General features: G+C 37.1%; 1 protein-coding gene across 15 annotated transcripts in view; it reads left to right on the top strand.

The window, feature by feature from the left end:
* The window catches only part of LOC138330331 (rho GTPase-activating protein 39-like), a 157,021-nt gene that overhangs the window by 123,131 nt on the left and 13,606 nt on the right, over positions 1-20,284 (top strand). For 11 of the 15 annotated variants that reach the window (XM_069277886.1, XM_069277885.1, XM_069277877.1 and 8 more), the window contains 6 exons: positions 3,096-3,179; positions 12,357-13,698; positions 14,857-15,146; positions 16,093-16,278; positions 19,856-19,928; positions 20,128-20,275. In XM_069277886.1, the coding sequence (XP_069133987.1) occupies positions 3,096-3,179; positions 12,357-13,698; positions 14,857-15,146; positions 16,093-16,278; positions 19,856-19,928; positions 20,128-20,275 (2,123 nt within the window). The remainder of the gene's footprint in view (positions 1-3,095; positions 3,180-12,356; positions 13,699-14,856; positions 15,147-16,092; positions 16,279-19,855; positions 19,929-20,127; positions 20,276-20,284) is intronic. The other 4 variants (XM_069277884.1, XM_069277880.1, XM_069277889.1 and 1 more) reach the window with 2 other exon arrangements.

Genomic DNA, 20,284 nt, shown 5'->3' with positions numbered 1-20,284 from the left:
ATGTACCTCGGAAATGACTTGTTTGTCAGTGAATGACCGCCGGACATTATTAAGTACAACAATACACAGTGGCAGTGGACAAAGACACACTAGATCATTAGACAAAGCTGCGGAGTAACAGTATTCTACAAACGTTATCGGGAATTTATAGTATCAGATCTTCAAACAATAGGAAAGATCTAAGTGATGATCGTTCTGAAATAAAAGTAAACACTTCAGTTATAGGCATTTATATAAACAGAATTATCGATTTAGCTTTAAAAAAAACTTTTTAATTGAGTTCAAAGTTGAAAATGTGTAGCATTTTAGTGGCAGAAGCAAGAATCTGAATATACAATCCACACTGCTGTTGATTCATCTCACGTCAAGCAAGCATGGTGGTGATGCCAAGAAGTTTTTGTCAGAATTTCTCGGGACGGAATTTCTCTAATGATCAAAGTGTGTGGTAAAACATTATATTGAACAGCTCCCAAGGCAGACTTTCTTATCCTTTTAGGATGAAAGGTTGAAGAGTCAGTCAAGGGAGATAACTTCAGTCTTTTGGATATATCATACTCAGACTTCATTATGCGTAGAAATAAAACAAGAAGAAAGAACTAAAACAAGAGAGATATTAGATGTGTAGGTTGTAACATACAGAGTTTCCGCAAAGAAATACATATTTCTGTAAATGAATACAGTGAATTGTTAGGTGTGGTTAAAATGAAAGCAATAAAGATTATATTTAATCAGATAAGTTGGAATCTCTAAAGGGATACAAATGAAAAGGCACAGAGAAAGAAGTAATTCTTAAATTGAATATAGTACAAAGAGAAATATTATGATTCAATATCATTAAACAGCACAGATAGATAAATTGACTGAGCTTCATTTACAAGTAAACATTAATTCATCTGAAAAGAAAACCAAAGAATATAGGTATGAGAAATCCTCAGGTGGGGGGGAAGACGAAAAAAATTCATAGACAGAAATAGCTAATTTGGAGTGGACAATGATTAAAATTCTACAGAAAGAGTAATTAATTTATGATAGAAAGAAGAAAATATGCGATAGAAACGAAAAGTGACAGAAATGAATGGTAGCTGTTTTGGACGAGAGACAAAGAAGTGTTAGGGATATAGATATTGGACTGGCAGGTTCAATAATTGCTGAAGACTTGTGTTGTGTAAGTGTGGCTATGCTACGTACAGAGGCTGACTGATGCACCTGATTAGCCCAATGTTACTGATACAGCATTGTTTGTGGTCACTGACGGTGGGAGCGGGTGCCCTCAATGTTCTACAACATGTAGACTGACCTCAGTTATTGTAAACAAGCTGGCTATCATACACCTTCTCCGGAGAGTAGACTTATATATACAGACTCAAAGGATATTATCTTAAACGTGCATTTTCTGATACAGGATGTATATATCCTTTGTGTTTTACGGATGTTACATGTACACTTTCCTGGAGTATAGTCAATATCTTAGCAACGGTTGAGTGAAATTATCTAGTGAATATTCCTGAACATTATTGAATATGACTGGAGATTTGTATTCAATATCTTAGAAATGGTTAAGTTAAATTATTTAGTGAATATTCATGAACATTATTGAACATGATTGGAGATATGTATTCAATATCTTAGGAGCAGGCAGTGCAATTATGTGAATATTCTTGAATACCATTGAATATGCTAGGGTTATTGGAATATTGTAGATTTGTATTCATTGTCTTCAGGGAATGTGACTGCAGACTGCATATTATTCAGTGAATATTGAATATGTTGATCATTGGAAAATTAACAATTTTCCAATAAAGATTTAATATTTTTGCATTAGGTGGTAAACTAAGAAATGTTCGTGAACTGTGGTAGAAATTGAGGAAACATTTATCTGACTATTCCTGTGAGAATGTCGCAATCAATGAACTAGGAATGGACCATTTCCTTGTTTCTTGAGTTAATATCAGATTGTGGTATATTATGTGAATATTCCAGGAATCATTATTTTGGGAAATCAGAAAAAAATTGATAACATCAGCCAATATTTCTGAAATAAGATATTTTTATTCAAAGTAGGAAATATTTTCGTACATGTGTCAGTTTGTCTGGGTCAGTGTTGCGGTCAGTGACCATAGGTGGTGACCATTCGCCTCACTATGTAGGTACAATGATCAATATTAAACGTAGACTCGATACGCTGGACCGCCGTACACACGATATATTGACATTAGTATTGAACATCTACAAATGAAGTTGCAGCGCCATTGTGTTGCAGTGTAAACCAAGCCGACTAGATCAATGATTGTCGGCTGATGAATGATATACACCTGTATATGATCCGAGTATGACCAATAGAAGAGGAAATGATATACAAAGTGGAGTTAATGTGTAATAGGTATATATACATTGTCTGTGGAGTGTATCAGCTGCTCATCTTCAGACACCAGCTGTAGCCGGTGACTGTATACTTGTGGATGGTGACATCTCACCAAGTAGCTCCATTGTCATTAGGTCATCATGTGTGTTTTACTGCGGCCTGCAGGATTATGTAACACGGTCCTCCGGATGTTTGTTAGCAGTACAATATTGCCTTCAATCCTTACCTGGGATGATTAAGTGTTTACAAAACAGAGAGATCTATTTTTGTCGGAATTATAATACTTCCATGAAGCTTTAATGTGTCGTTGAATGCTGCCACATCTGCAGCAGAGATCTGGAGTTTTATGTAAAATGTGAAATACTAACTATCTTTTATGATTGTGTAATTTGACATTCCTTGCTGGATTTTTTTACCCAAAATATTTACATTCCCAGTTCGCTAGGGAGGTGTTGTACATAAAACCCTGATGCAGTCTCTTTAATCCCGATTTGTGTTGTGTACCTGTCGGGATTTAATTCATGGAGAAAATCCGTCTTTATTCTAACCATTTTTAATGGATCAGATAGTTGAGCTGTTTCTGTTGTGTCTGTATCCATGGTAACCGATGTTGACTGACATTTCTGTGATGGGCGGCAATACGTCGCTAGGTAACTATGCTACCATTTTCGTGATCTTGTTCTGTATCACTACCCTCCCACTCATCTACCTCTTTTTCGTCTTTTGCCAAAAGCGGAGGGAACACACCAAGCATGTGAGGACAGGGTCTCTCAAGTCCACCAACACCACCCAGACCAGTCCTAATGTCTCCAGGAAGGTGAGTACTAGCATGTATCCCAGGGGGCGGGGTAACCCAGCGGGTGGGGGTAGTTCAGGGGGCGGTGGTAGTTCAGGGGATGAGGGGAATAGTCCAGGGGGCAAGGGGTAGTCCAGGGGATGAGGGTAGATGGTGGATGACTTAAGGAAATGGGGATAACTGACCCCAGAGATGATAACATATCAAGGCTTGGGAAATGACCCAGGAGTACATGGATGACCCAGGGGGAGAGGAGAGTGACTCAAGAGCAGGGAGGATAACGGACCCTGGAGGTGTTACGGGATTAGGGAGATTTTTTCTAAATTGACAATCATCGACTGAAATTTGTCCAAATAATTTAGACCAATATTTGGTATCCACAATTAGAATGTTTTATGAATTATTACTGCACATTGTTTTAAAACAAATCCCATCAAGTTGAACCCTACCACCCCTCTGTAACTTCTATAGGATATCTCATTCATGCTATCTAGGTTATTCCACTCTGTTATACAGGGTGGACTATCTAAAGGAGCTGATATCAGAGTGATTTGAGACCTGCTAAGTGATATGAACTTTGACCTAAACATTGCAGTGCAGTACTATCTATCATGTTGTGGTTTGTTTTACTGCACTTGGAGAAAAGTAGCTCTAACCTTTGACCCCTGTGGCGAGATATGCACAAGCTTTTCTGGGATTCCCATGCCCAAATAGTTCGGTAGCGAGCTACAGAAAAATGTTGGTTTTTTTTTTCAATTCTAAATGTCTACTTGTACTAATCTATGAAAATCCCCTATTCTCACGAAACAGATACTAAAACTATCTACTTTGTTTTGTGTTGTTTCTTGTTTGTTCTTTTGGTTGTCCAGTTTTTCCATCCTCCATCTTTACACTATCACGTGCCACTTCATACCTGTGTATCGATCAAGCTAATTTCATGGGGGAAAGGTAGAATGTTATTTGTAATACCAAAAGAAGATCACTGTGACCTACATTTTCATTGCATTAAAAACCTTGTTCCAATGTTGAGTAAAAATGATTGAAGTCTGGTGTTTTCTTTGCCAATTTGAATCAATGCCTTGCAATTATTTAATCATAGACTTGAACTCCAATCTCAGATTTTTGTGGATATCCAGGAATTAGCAAATTGATAAATATCTTTAATAAAAACACACTTGATCCCCTTTCTTAATCATTACTTTATTCCCCCCCACCTCCCCCCCTCTCAAATCATCACCATCCCTTCTCCCTTCTTCACTATGCCCCCTGCCTTCTGCTCCATCCCTTTTTATGGTGTTTTTCACCACATCCACACTGGACTGTGTTTTGAACTAAACAACTCCCAGGAGGAAATCACATCAACCAACCCTTTCACAAATATTTTTACTCCCAAAATAGCCAGCATCTGTATCAGACATTACAATGTATTGTTAGGGAGTTGACAGTTAATTAGTAAGATCACAATATAAGAGATTGGTCTTTATACAAATAAATCTATAGACCAGAAGGCAGGTGTATACCTGCTGATGGGTCAATATAATCTATGCATGTTACAGGGTTGCCTCCCTTGTGGGAAGATAGCAATTGTGATGTCATTGTTTTATGAGCAAACCACAAGTTGTTTTCTCTGAAAAGAATTATGTTTATACATACACTCACAAACAAATGACGTCAATCAATACTTATCTACAAGTATATAACTCTTTAATATGCAATAACTTAGCTGTAGACTCAACACCAGATTCAAGAATATAAAAATCCAACCTGTCTAATTCTAGATTCAAACTAGAGGAGATTATTTATCATTATAACCAAGTGGTTAAGATGTCCTGACATATTATCACAAGCCTTCCACTCTGGGTTGCAAGTTCAAATCCCATGTGGGACAGTTGCCGGGTATTGTCCACTGGTTGGTGGTTTTTCCTTGGGTACTCTGGCTTTCCTCCACCAACAAACCTGGCGTGTCCTTAAATGACACTGGCTGTTAATAGGACATTGAACTTATAATAATACATTTCCTTTTGAATTGTGTTATGAGATTTACAGCTTAATTGCAGTTGTCCCTGACCTTGATTGAGAACATACATTGTTTGCTTTGGTGCCTGTATTATACAGATACCAGGTACTGGACCACAGGATGCTGACACACATTCCTGTCCTGATTACAGCAGTGGAGATGTAATTGGCTGTAGGCAGTGTGACATATGGTCAGACTGACCGCTCAACCTGATTAGAGCCACACTTGTCTTATCTATAATTTAATAACCCCCTCTAGACATCTTCCTTCCTAGCCTGGTCCTCTTTTTCTTTTAGTTTCTCCATCAAAGGAAAACATATCCATGTAATACAACATGAACAATATTATTGACTACAGTAAAAAAAGTAATCAAATTTTATTTTGAAAAACGAATACAAATGGATATAATTTTGGTAAACAATTAAAAATGCTCCACCGCTGACAAATGGTATTTTTCACTATCAAAAACAGAAGACGACGATTTAGTATTTTTCTTCAGTTGCAAAAGTTACCTTCTTTACACCATTACCACCATTGAAAAGTTTGAACTTCTAATTTTACTTCAATTTAAAATATGAAAAATAATTAATTGCATCCCGAAAAAATTTCGTGGCACTATATCCTATATGGAAGGAAGTACTGATTGCGAAAGCACTAAAGGCGAAATGAATTATTTTATATTATTTTTTGTTTTAATATGACATATATATACACGATTTAACACCAACTATTGTTCAAATGATAAATATCATTTATGCTCTGTCGGCGGTGGAGCATCTTTAAGAAAATGATCCTTAGGTTTATACTCTAATGTGATATTGGTTATATGGTGATTGTCCAGATGATGGACAGTACTGGTCTGCCCTGGAGTGGACTCCTGGGGCAAACATGATGAAGTGTATATCTCAATATCTCCATCATTACTCCATCCCAAGGGACACATCTGGTGGATAGATCTGTACAATAGACCATCACCAGGGTCATTTCAGGTCCCGCATGTTATATATCAGGTGTATAGTGCCCTACAGAGTTATACAAAAAGTCCTAATTCATTAGGTGTTATCTCATTCACCCCTGAAGACGAATTTGGACTCTTCCATTTCAACTGATGGAACAGTTCATTATGAATTTTTAGGGATGAATCAGTTAATTAAAAAGAGTGCAGTAGGATAGGTTCAAAATGATCAAAGTCGATGAAATATTTATATTCTTGTATCAAATTTTGTCCTTGTATATTCATCTCTAATCATGAAAAGATGAATATCACTGTTTTTTTTCCCTGCCTATATATTTGGTGCAGAAATAAGGCCCCATTCCCAATTGTATTTCTTGCTATTTTTTCCCAAATCTGTGTCTAAATTTCCCAAATCAGTGAGTTGACACCTACTTTGTTTCATAACACGAAGAAACTAAAAAATTACGGAAATCCCAAGTCTGAATGTCGTATTTTAGTATCCATTCTTACACTTGAAGCATAATTTTCTATTTCTACCTTTTCCAAAATTTTCCATAAACACCGTTTAAATTTTTCATTTCCTACTTTTATCTCAAAAAATTTCCAATTAATCACCAGGTGGCAATTTTCCAAACAAATACCAGGAAAAACACTGAATATAAGTTCTATTTAGCTACTGTGAATGTACAATATATTGTCTTTGAACCTTCCTTGGTTTTGTTTCCTTCTATATACACCTATGAAGTTTCTCAACATTACATCGGAAAAAATTATTGTATTTTTTTCCCAAATAATTCAATATTTGATAAATGTTTTAGATTCATAAATGGGCCAAAATATTCTTTAAAAAAAGTACTCTCACGGGAAGTGCTTGAAATTCTTGGTTGTATACCCAAGTATATACTATTATATCACAAAACAACAGCTTTCTTGCTGTCTACTCCTTCACATAGCGTGCATGAAATAGTTTTGCATAGAAATAGATAATGCATCATTCATCAAATCTCACGGAGATCTTTGTGGAAATACACAAAACATTCCTTAACTTAACAGAGTGTGCAATACAAAGGTTTTTTTTTTTTTTTTTTTTTTCGCAAAAAAAAAAAAAAAAAAAAAAGCATCTTTCAGCAATTTCTTTCTTCTTGCATATTTGTGTAAGCTTGAGATGAAGGTCTGTATTTGTCAGGTAAAATAAAAGTTGGTCAATAAAAATTTATATAAATGTAATATCTTTATAAACTGCTGTGGAAAGAGGAATAAGCACTGTAGCTACAACCATATTTATCATTGATAAACCCATGCTCAGGAATTCCCCTTTTTAATTTAGTAAAAAAAAAATGCTATTATTTCTTGACTGTGTTTCTACTCCATAAATGCCCCTCTTTAGGCCAAGATTCTTTGAACAATTTTAGGATTGGTATGGGTCAGGTTGAAGGAGTCCGAGAGAAATGTGACAGATCATGTTAAGGGGGTTATGGGGTACTTGGGGTTATGAGGGGTCACCTTGAGCAGAAACTAAGAGGGTTAATTTGTGAGGGGTCAGATTGAAGGGGTTGATAGAGTTCAGATTAAGGGGTTGTGACTAGTTTGATTTAGGGGGTAAATAAAAGTAGAGGTTCGGGTTGAAGGGGAACTTGAGTTAAGTGTGAGTTGGTAAATAATGGTAATTGATATGGATAGAAATGTTTGGTTGTTTCTACCATTACACTGTAGTTACTGATTGGTAAGGCTGATGCACATACTGATATTACTGGGAATGAGAGGTCAGTTAGAGGTCAGTTTGAGGTCAGAGTTGATGATGAGATAGAGATCATGAAGGTTGTGTCAGAAACATACCTGGAGGGCTCATACTTTCAGGGCAACTATAGGGATTGTTTCTTTTATTCTGGCCAAAATTGAGTAAGGATTGCCAACATAAATTTTGATACTTATCTCCCTTTGATTTCAAACTTTGTCTAGAATCAGATATAGACACAAAAAATCATTAATACACATTGAAACTTTTTAAGGTCTTTCTTGAACTGTTTTGTAAGTAGGTGATGCCTGAAACCTCAAGGTATTAGCAACATTAAGCTTGCACAATCTGTTGTTTTTACAAAACCTGAAGTACGTACATTTGAAACGTGAAACTGATCATTTGTTTGCATGTTCTTCATTTCAAATGTTATTGCCAAAATCAACCCTTGGATTTGTATCTTTTTGTATTTCCCTCTTGCCTGAAATTGCTGGGTTTTTTCTAAGATTGATTGATACATCAGAAAAAATCCCTAAAAGTCGAGTATTAAAATTTCTTTGTAAACAACTTTTGCAATAAGAACCTGTGCTGTCTGGTGGTAAAAAGCTTTTAGAATATAACATTTCAAGCGTTTCAATTTGATTTTTAAAGCTGACATTTGTTTCTTTTAAAGCCTAGCAGAATAATGTATTCTCCACATAAAATTGGATACCTTTTGTACTTTACACAACACTAAACAACAAACACTAATTGGCCTGAACGATTTTGGTCTGCAGATCCAAGAGTTCCTTTGTTTGATGGGGGAGCTACTGAACCTGTGAAGTGGGCAGCATTCCTGTCTAATCTATTACTCATCATCAGTGAAATTTATTGATAAACTTAAAAAAAAAGTCTATAATTTAAATTGTATGTGGGAAAGGATGTTACTGGTTTGTACTAATAGGTAAAAAATTCACTATCAAAACACAAAAACCTACGTGGGATGGTGAAATGTTAAGGCTATAATCTTTGTTTCTGTTATGTTTTACATCCAAGCACCTGTTTTCCAACACATGTTAACATTCTTCTACATCAGATATGTATTTTTCTACCTTTCTTCCATTATTCATCCATTCCATTACTGGTCTCTTAGCTGTATATATTCAATACTATGGGAATCAGCTGTTTGCTCTCCTTTTTCTCCATTCATTCCGTTTCATTTATCTATCTGTTCTTTTTATATGCTTTCATTTTATCATTCTCTTAGCTTTCCTTCCATTTTCCTTCCTCTGCCTTTCTCTCCCTTGGGTATTCCCCAGTGCTAGCCCGACACTCCTTGGTCACCTCCATGATTCCTTCCTTCCATTTTTCCTCCCTCTGCCCTTCTCTCCCTCGGGTATTCCTCAAAGTATTGCTAACCCCAGACCCTCCTTGGTTACCTCCATGATTCCTTCCTTCCATTTTTCCTCCCTCTGCCTTTCTCTCCCTTGGGTATTCCCCAGTGCTAGCCCGACACTCCTTGGTTACCTCCATGATTCCTTCCTTCCATTTTTCCTCCCTTTGCCTTTCTCTCCCTCGGGTATTCCCCGTGCTAACCCAGACCCACTTGGTCATTTTTTCCTCCATTGCTAACCCCTAACCCCAGACCCTCCTTGGTCACCTCCATGATTCCTTCCTTCCATTTTTCCTCCCTCTGCCTTTCTCTCCCTCGGGTATTCCCCAGTGCTAGCCCGACACCCTTGGTTACCTCCATGATTCCTTCCTTCCATTTTTCCTCCCTTTGCCCTTCTCTCCCTCAGGTATTCCCAGTGCTAACCCCAGTGCTAACCCCAGACCCTCCTTGGTTACCTCCATGATTCCTTCCTTCCATTTTTCCTCCCTTTGCCCATCTCTCCTCAGGTATTCCCCAGTGCTAACCCGACCTCCTTGGTCACCTCCATGATTCCTTCCTTCCATTTTTCCTCCCTTTGCCCTTCTCTCTCTCCCTCGGGTATTCCCAGTCCCCAGATCCAATCAAGCCCCCCTTTGGTGTATATATCACACCTAATCATTACCACCCTATCAGAACTAGAGCCACCATTCATCTAGATTCCAAACAAATCTCTCCTCAGCTGTTATCTATCTCGCTGGGAATAGCTGTGCTATATATAGACCCGTGAATCCCCCTGGAGGGGGAAGGGGATTAGATTATTAGATATAGGGGAATATTTCACCCCTCAACTTCCTGTAGGCTGTCTGTATAGGTATAATGGAGGAGGCAGGATGGGATTTGTAAAGCTGGCTTACCTGTGGAAAACAAGGGTAGGTTACCCTAATATTATCAGAATCAAACCTTAGAATATTTTTTTTTTGTATTTAAGTTTTTGTAAAGAATGTTTGGTTTGTACAAAAATCATTCTATCAAATTACACTAGGACTGCATCTGTTCCTGATGTGTTGCAAAGTTTTACACTGTCGGTGAGATCAAAGGATTTTCCTTATAAGGAAATTTTGGGAATATTGGATACTGTGTGGTATCGGAGCAGAATTGGTGTTAATCTGTATAAATCTCCAGGACATAAATTTGATCTTGGAATGTGGTTCACTAGGGGAAGTACTATACAGAAAATGTAGGTTAATGTTATCTTATATAAGTCATATAAGTTATAGAAATAGGTTATACAGCTGTTGTACTGTTACTATAACCTGTTGATGAAAATCTTAAATGTTTCTGTATATTCGGGGTTATAGGTCAAGTACAAATGTATACCAAGTTTCCCAACGAGTCAGATTCAATCGATAATGTTAGCTGTTTAAGTAATTCTTTAGCAGTTAGCTTAGTAATCTTTACAAAGTTTTAATCAATGTTTAATTGAATAGTTCACAAAACATATGCTAGTAATAATAATGAACTTTATTCTCATTTGATTGCACATTGAGTCAAAGACTCTTTTCTTTTATGGTAACAAAAACGCTTTCCAACTGCTTGTTATTCAATTCATTCTATTAAGATCCGAGTCATGTATTTGGAATTTGCTGCTTAATGCAAAACTGCTTGTCAACTACTGGTTTTATGATAAGCAGTTTGTGTTGTTGTAAGATAAACTAAAGAAGAATTCAGCCTAGGTTAAATTTTAGGACTATCTTTCTTCCTGTAGCCTTATAACACAGGAAGTGGTACAACAAAACAACTATTCAACGTGAAGCTTATTTTGTGTATCATCATTTGTATATAGAATATACAGTTTTACCACAGTGTGCAGACATTGTACTGAATAATTACAAGTAATTGTACACAGTAACCTTGGCGACCGAAAGCTCAGGGTATACCTTACAGCAAGGGTCATTTGAAAGTGACTTACAAGTAGTATTATGGGATGTTTAGATAAAAAAAATCATAGAGATATCATTGTGTGTTTCTACATGAATACATCCATTGAAATGTTTGTGTCCCATCATAATAGTGAAACCCTCCCCCAAGTTTGTATATGGAAATAATGTAATGACCTTGACAATAAAAATGCCGATAGAGCAGTTACACTGCTCGCTTAGAATATAAATAAAACAAAAATTAATTACTGTCTAAATATACGACAGGTAGATGCAGAATTTGGCCATAAAGTTAGACAGTCTTCTGTCAGCATAACGACTTGTGTTGTGGAAATGTTCATCTTATGATTTGATCCATATGGGAGCCAATTTGTAGATAGCCATGTATGGTAAATAATACATGTGGTATGAGGACATCACTGTTAACTTAGTGTCAAGGACGTACCTCTATTGGAATGGAACTCTTCAGTGTGACCCTGTGTATTGTGGAACCTGTCTATGGGGACTGTCTCGAAGAACCCCTTTTTTATTACAGAACCTGTCTAAAAAGACTTTAAGACTGTGATGTTCAGTCTGTAATAGGAATTTCTGTACAGAGTGACTTCCTGTGTATTGTAGAACCTGTGTATTTAGGAACACCCTGATCTATGTGACCCTGTGCACTGTGGAACCTGCCTATAGAGACAGTGTATTTAGGAATTTCGTGTTCTGAACATTGACTGTAACATGTACTGGAAAGCAACATGCTTACCAGTCCTGATTCAGGATTTGTTTTACCTTCTTATTGTTCTGCCCCAGGTAAAAACTAGACAATTGTATAGCTTATAGAGTAAAAACTTCATATGAACATATAACAGATATCTGTCTGTTAACACCTACCTGACTTCAAAGTATTGCTGTTTTGTACTATAGATATTTCAGTCTAAAGTGTCAGACATTCTACAGATAGTTCTGTACTGGTAGTATTTACATGGGAAAAGGGAGACAATTTACTTTCGAGTTTGACAAAATGGAGACAATCTGCTTTCCAAATTAGGCTTGATTAAGGAAAATATAGATTAAAATTTAGTGTTTTTTCACAAGACTAACTTATCCTTATTATATTATATTGTAGATAGAGAAGTCTGTGTTTCATTCAGACTGTATACCTTATTTCATAATTTTATCATGTCGATATTAAAGTTTTGTATTTTCTGTTTACAGCAGCGGTTCCAGAGGCAGGATTCCAACTCGTCCCACAGTAGTTCTAGTCACCATGACAGCCTTAAGGACCGCTCCGTCAATGGTGACCGTGTGCGGAGACGAGGCAGCCAATCATCTCAGTCGACCACTGCGGGCTATTCCTCGTCCAGTCCGACGATCTCAGGGGGTATCATTCGGCGGGACTCCTCCACCGAGATGTCCCCACGTAGCATGGACTCACCACGTCTCCACCGTGCACAGAGCATGCAAAGAAACGTGATGGAACATAGTGCTCCACCGAGTCGGTCCAGTAGTTACCGTTACACAGACCACCGGGCACGGGACGATATTTACCTTACACACGGACACCCACACCGTGCAAACCGACAGGGTAGTTTTACAGAGCGTGACTACGGAAGTAAGTCAGATTCATATGGGACCAGATCCGAGTCTTATACACCACCAATAGGTATGAACCCAGAAACTTTTATGCACGATCTGCATGAACGACTGTACAGTCCAGGTTTATCATCCGCGTCATCGTCTCATGGAGAACCTGAGTGTATACCGTTCAGTCAGGATATCGTTAACCAACAGGGCAATGTGAGCCCAAGTCCACTGAAACCAAAGACAAGGTCATTTCCTCGAACAAACCCAGCTTACGTAGGTGTGCCAAAACGTAATGGTACACCGTCTGTTATGTATAAGAGGCTAAATGTGGAACAACAAATGTCGGAGAACCACCCCGCAGAGCCTATGACTTACAGTTCCGCGGGCATTCAAATAGCACCTGGGGATTATGTAGACAATTATTACTACCCACATGAACGATCTGATAGTGAAGCCTCCCATTCATCAACCCGGGCGATAAAACACGAACGAAATGATAGTCAAACATCACATTCATCTCGGAATCGTGAACTTTCTGATTCTCAGTCTTCCCAAGGTTCATCGCGGAATACCTCCGATATTCATTCTTCTCAAGGGTCATTACGACTTCAACATACCCATGACAGTACAATATCATTTCAGGATAGTGTTTCGTCTCGTAGTTCAGCTCGTAGTTTTCAGGATCAAGAAATGCTTCGGGAGCAGGCCGGAAGTCGACTATCACAAAATTCCTATAGGGCTTCAGACACTGAACGCAACACCGATTATGCAAATATTTCCTCAAAAAATGTACCTGTGTATCCCACGTCGTACCAACAAGATACGAACCATTATCGTGAGGTCCTCAAAGACCGACAAAACATCCTTGACAATGTCAATTACCTTGACGGTATTCCCATCTCCACATTGGAGTATAACCAACACTTAGACATGGGACATAACTCTGTTCAGAACTCAAACTTCCAACCAGGAGGTAAGTTTAGTTCTCTTTCACGTATCAATTAAAAAGTTGCTGAAAGATAAAATAAGAATTTGTCTAGAAAGACAGAAGCTTTTATTTCAACTGATTTTGAAACACTTTTTAGCCTCTTTGAAAAAGGATTACCGTTAAACAATGTGATTAAAAAGATGAAAAAAGGACATTAGAATTTTAGATAAAAAATACATTGATTTGAGTGTTAATGCTACCATGTAAAGGGAGACAATTCAAAAATTTTAGGGTCAAATTAACTTGAAGTTCTGTTTAAGAATAAGACGTTATCCCCCCAACCCTTCTTATATAAGATCTCAATAAAACCAACAAAAAATAGGGGATAAAACAGAAAATTTATCAACAGATGCCAAAAAGAACATGACTCTTTTAACTGGCGGAGATGAAGTCTGGGATTATATTGTCTGTAAACAATAAAGTATAGGCAGGGTATCGTATATAAACAATACAGCTGTCCAGGTACAGTGTCTAATTTACCAGGTATACACGAACATAAACATCGTAAGTTACACAGGAAATTGGACGGCAAGTTTGTTGAAATTTTTAATAATAGGGCCTTGTATTAGAAATAATATAAATAATATCATCTTGTCTGTCCATCTGTCTGTATATGTCCTGCCACAATAGGTTTTCAGAAATTTCCACACAGAAAAATAAAACATATCACTTTGAATTTTTTAAGCACATAAAAATAGTTGATGGTAGTTACTAGATCTGCAGTAGGAGTTTGAAATTTCCATAAGAAATCAAAATTTGCACATATTAGGGTTAACTTTCTTTGTTTCAAATACAGGTAGAGGGTGTGAATGGATGTAGTCCATTAGAATGGGGGGGGGGGGGTAGTCTCTACATTATAACATAAAGAACACAAACAGATTATACAAGGGATGGGATTTCACTTCTTTTCAAAGGTTTTCATCTGATAGAATGATATTTAGGAGAAATAAATAACGACAGATGTGATCTGAAACATCATAGAATGACACTTTTAAACAGAAATGGGAGGGATTACCTCCCTTTGCTTAAAGGAACAATCACAGTTAAATGCTGATAAATATTACGTAATTAAGTAATTAAGGATTAAATTGGTAACCTACTTAACTTAATAATAAACTCACTAACTCTGTTGATTTGTTTCAGTTGAATTAAATGAGAGCTATGACGAGGATGTCAATAGTAACGTCTTCTCCTCGTCCGGGATCCAGGAGCGAATCCAACAGGAGCTTGCTCTAGAGATGCACCCTGCTTCCTTAAAACGGAAAAAAAATCCTGAAATGGCTGATTCCTCACAGGGTAGTCCAGTGATAGATAAAGGTTACCTTGTACACCAGCCAGACGTCATCCAACAACGACCGGTCTCCATGGTCGTACCGTCTCAATCAGATGCTAATGTCTCTCTTAGTCCCAGTATAGGATCTCTAAATCGACAGGTAGGCTCCGCTAATGTCTCTCTTAGTCCCAGTATAGGATCTCTATATGGACAAGTAGGCACCGCTAATGTCTCTCTTAGTCCCAGTGTAGAATCTCTATATGGACAGGTAGGCACTGCTAATGTCTCTATTAGTCCTTTGTATAGGATCTCTAAACCGACAGGTAGGCACCGCTAATGTCTCTCTTAGTCCCAGTATAGGATCTCTAAACCTACAGGTAGGCACCGCTTGCACCGTATAAGGATCTCTAACACAGGTAGGCACGCTAATGTCTCTCTTAGTCCCAGTATAGGATTCTAAACGACAGGTAGGCACCGCTAATGTCTCTCTTAGTCCCAGTATAGGATCTCTATATGGACAGGTAGGCACTGCTAATGTCTCTATTAGTCCTTGTATAGGATCTCTAAACCGACAGGTAGGCACCGCTAATGTCTCTCTTAGTCCCAGTATAGGATCTCTAAACCTACAGGTAGGCACCGCTAATGTCTCTCTTAGTCCCAGTACAGGATCGCATTTCTGTTACAAATAACGTTATTTGATGAAAGAGAATTCGCTGGATAACATATTCTGCTCAGTTTCAATACAGTAGACCTATGGTTATCTGAAGACTTCTTTTCTTAGCTCAAAATGATGGGAGTTGAGAATTTTCTGGACTGCCGAATTCCTCTTATTAATCAATAATCAAATCTGTTTCTCGACATTTCTGTCCAGATTGTGAGTTTTCCAGACTATCAGAATCTGGATTATTGAGGGTCAACTGAACTTGGTTGATATAAATTTATAAAAGATTATGAAACGACATATTATTTCAGTGTGCTAGCAGACAATGTACTTTTGATCTTTTTGCAAAACTAACCTAAACTCGAGCAATAAACAGTTATTTTAGACCCTTTCATGAATGATTTACTAAATTGGTACTGTTTTACAAGACAATAAATCGGCGTAGATGTTTTTATTTCAGACCAGAGCGGGAACAGCTCCCCCTATCCGAGCAGCAAGTCCGCTATCCACGAAACAAAAGTTACCTTCGGACAGTGACATTGAGAACTACGCTCAACAATACATGAACCGACACAAAAAAGGACTCTTTGGCAAAAAGGTTTCCGTGGCGACCATGCTGACGTGGTCAAAGGTAAGATTCCAGGAAACTTGAAAGATTTGAAGAGAGTATGGGCTCTTTCTCAAGATCATGGCTTCCATACTGTGGAAGATGATAAATAGCAGGCTACTTTTATGATAGAAAATTCCACTTTTTAACCGAAAAATAAAGTAATGATTTAAAGTTCTTGATCATGTTGCTATATTGTACCAAGTGTTCAGGGGGTAATTGTACGATATGTTCTCGGTTTAGAAGTCATTTAATACATGTGAAATTAACTCTAACAATAAAAATGACTTCTAGAAAATCAAGAGTTTACTGATATTACAAAAGGTTATATATAAACAAAGCACTCGTCACCACCCTTCCCGTGCCTGTCTCACACTTCCGAGATCACGCTCTTGTTGCCTATCGACGAAAACATCCCGATCCCAGCCGCATCCTTCCGCCCAACTTTATTAATAATGTGTATATATATTATACACACATCTTCACATGCTTGGAAATGATTTCATTAACACTAAAAAAAGTCTCCTGCAGTTTGGGAATTTTTCCGTATTTTCGTTCAGGATGCGTCATGAATTACATTATATATCCTGAATAAACTGTTGTTGGACATGTGATTTCCGTAATGGACGTTCTTAAATTGACCGACATGTGTGAAAATATCTATAAATGACGAGTGATTAAAGTTGCAATTATACTGTGTATACACATCTAGTCAAGACTGGACTATTCTTATACACTGGACTGATACGGGATCACAGTGTCAATGGGTAACTGTTTAGAGGTGGATGATTATCGCGAAGTGAGCACTAGTTGTACAGAATCCAGCTTTGTCTTACAGGTAAACATTAAATCTATCAGTAATGTATATGTTTCCTTCTTGCGGTTTCTAAGTCCTCCTCAGGCAAGGGGGAACCACAGCAACTATATACATAAAAATATATCAAGAAAAAAGTGCATGTCCACATAGAGTTTAATATATAAAAAAATAAAACTCATCGACCTTCCTCTAGTACTTTCGCAATTTCTTGATGGCTTACTTATTCCTGAAGAGCCATCATGAAATGGCATAAGTACTAGAGGAAGGTCGTTGACTTTTATTTTTTATATAAATATATATATATCGTTTGGTTTGATTAGTTTAAGGTAGGGTCATTTAAGGGCATGCCAGGTTTATAGATTCAAGGAAAGCCAGAGTACCTAGAGAAAAACCACCAACCTGCATCAGTGCCCGGCAACTGCCGAACATGAGATTTAAACTCGTGACACAGAGGTAGAAGGCTTACGGTAATATTTTGGGACGTCTGAACCACTTGGCCACTGCAGCCCCATTTACCAAGAATCTGGATTAGGTACCGCCACTGTATTATGCCCATCTGCTTGATAAGACCATGTTTTTTGGTCAAAAAAGGCTAATTCCAACACAATTTGACTTGTATATCAAACCCGCTTGGCAGTAAAGACTTTTGTTTTCTTTGTACTCTGTAATCTGTCTTAACATATCTCAGAGTTAGCTCCCTTGCAGTTAGGTATCTATTGTGACGTAAATATTTTATGGGTGCAATTCACATCGCTTTCTCCGAACAAAATTATGTTATACTCACAAAGAAATGATGTCACAATCAAATACCTACCTGTAAGGGAGCTAACTTTGTGATATGCAAAGAGAGACTATAGTCTGTTTTTATAGACAGGTTTGACCATCATGGTAGAAGGCCAAGTTTGCATGGTATTGGAGGCCTGGTATCAGAGATGTACTTTAGTATATTGTTTTCCTATTTGTGTCTCCACAATTGAATTCTTTAGTCTGATAACATCAAAATTATGTATGGTTATAAGCCTAAAAATGGTGAGAAGACAAGCAGCAAGAGGGTTTTTTAGGGGTATCGAAAATAATAATCGTGTAATTAGCAAAATAATTTATAAAATTGTTGCCAAAAAATGAACACAGTGTTAGTTTAATTTTGCTTTTTCAGTGTTAATATTTAGGATAATTGTAGACTCGTTTTGACGTACATATCAGAGATTTTTAATTCTACAACCAAGTCATTGGGGTCAGTCTTGGAATTTTAAAATCGTGTGATGAAGATTTTCTTAATGGTTATTAATAGAAATATTTGTGGCTATTAATAGAAATATTTGTGGCTGTGTGAATGATTTCTTTAATTGTGAGACTATTCATATTAGAGTACTTGTATGTAAAGTTGAAGATCATGTGACTATAGGTCAAGTGTTAATTCTTTTTATTTAAAATGTTTCTACTGTGATTCGTTCACTGTGGGCGCATATGCGAAAGAATAAAGTATGATATGAAAGAAATATTTATATCATGTGTTTCACCAGCAAAATCAGTGATGAATAAGACTGCACTTTGACATAAGTATTATAAAATTCATTATCATCTACTTTGAAAAAGTGTAGTAACTACACTCAAGTTTATGTGTGGGAGGAAACACCACAAAAGTCACACACATGCATGTGAAATTCCATATTCAAATTCAATTAAAAAAACAGTTTATATGTTATTTAATGTAAATGACTGTCCCAAAAATTTTTGATGAATTAATATGCAATAAAAGTATTTGATGATCCATCATCAAATGGGGGCCATTATGTCTTACAGACATTCTTTTATTAAAATATTTTGTTATATGTGTACAACTTTTTGAGCCTGCCTATTTTTTTTTAAATCAAGAACTTTCCCATTACTGATAGAAAAGTTAAAGTGCTGCCGTGTACTTGTCATGAGAGAATTAAGACTGACCGGTGAGACTGACCGTTGAATTAGACTGACCATTGACCGGATAATAGTCAGTGTAATATCTGATAATGATCCCAACCCAGTTATACCTGATAATTATATAATTTGAAGTTTATGGCTGGCTTGACCAGTGGTATATAGACTAGCATAGACAGAGTCCCCAGGGGCTTTCTACCATTACCAAACACATCAACGACTTTCATATTTCTCTCACCTTTATTGAATGACCTGTACATATTTAATTTGTGCAGCGCTGGAATTCCTTTGTCGCGGCGCGATTATAATCTAATTTAGCCCAAGGACAGGACATGACTATGAGTTATTCAGTAAGGGGAGATAACTGGTAACATACATTATATCCCAGGTGTGATCAACGTCCTGTCCCTTAAGGCGTTAGACATCTCAAATGTCACTCACAGTAGATGTGTATATTATTGAACAAATTTTCATGTTGGAACATCAAGCTAGCGGCATTATTGTTGTCACTGAATTCAATCCACCATGTAATATTTTTACTGTTGTAGGACAAGTAATTCATGTCGATACCAATTCACTTATAGTTAACAGAGATAATATTGACTTTTGGAAAAAATCTAGTTGAAATCAAGAATCTTTTTGTGTTAAATCAAAACTGAATTTTCAGCCATGATGCTATTGAAAAGGAAAGCTGGATTGCTGAAGGTATTGTACCATGTAAACTTTGTACCCCGATATATCACATGTGTTCTCAGCTATAGTTAGTTTTTCAGACTAACGGCATCCAGATTCATTGCGGGTCCACTGTAACACTACTCATTATTGTATGGTATGGATGTAAACTTATTGTAGAATTCATTTTTACAGGACCCTATACAGAAGCCGATTCTGAGGACAGAAGACAAAGGGGTGAAGAAAGAAGCATGTGACGTCTTCAAACATATCCTTTTTGAAATATGACATATTTTTTCAATGAGTGAAAAATCTTTTTAAAAAAATTTCGCAACTTCGGAAATCTTTATGAAAAACATTTCAAAATAATTTGACTCTTGGCTTTTTCGCCTCCTATTCTTGATATGTTTGTTATAGTTAAGGCATAATCACAAATTCTAAATTGGTTTGTCCTTGACCTTTGACACTGATCCAGATTTACATGGGGGACAGGAAGGGGAAACATTCTCAGATGCAGGCCGCTCAAGAAATCGTCATCAAGGGATGGAACGTGGCAAACCTCCGAGATGAAATCTACATGCAAATCTGCAAGCAAACAACTGAGAACAGAAAAGAGTAAGTATG

The sequence above is a fragment of the Argopecten irradians genome, chromosome 8 (assembly GCF_041381155.1).
Source record: "Argopecten irradians isolate NY chromosome 8, Ai_NY, whole genome shotgun sequence".
In the NCBI taxonomy this organism is placed as follows: domain Eukaryota; kingdom Metazoa; phylum Mollusca; class Bivalvia; order Pectinida; family Pectinidae; genus Argopecten; species Argopecten irradians.
This window is presented reverse-complemented; position numbering and strand designations above follow the sequence as displayed.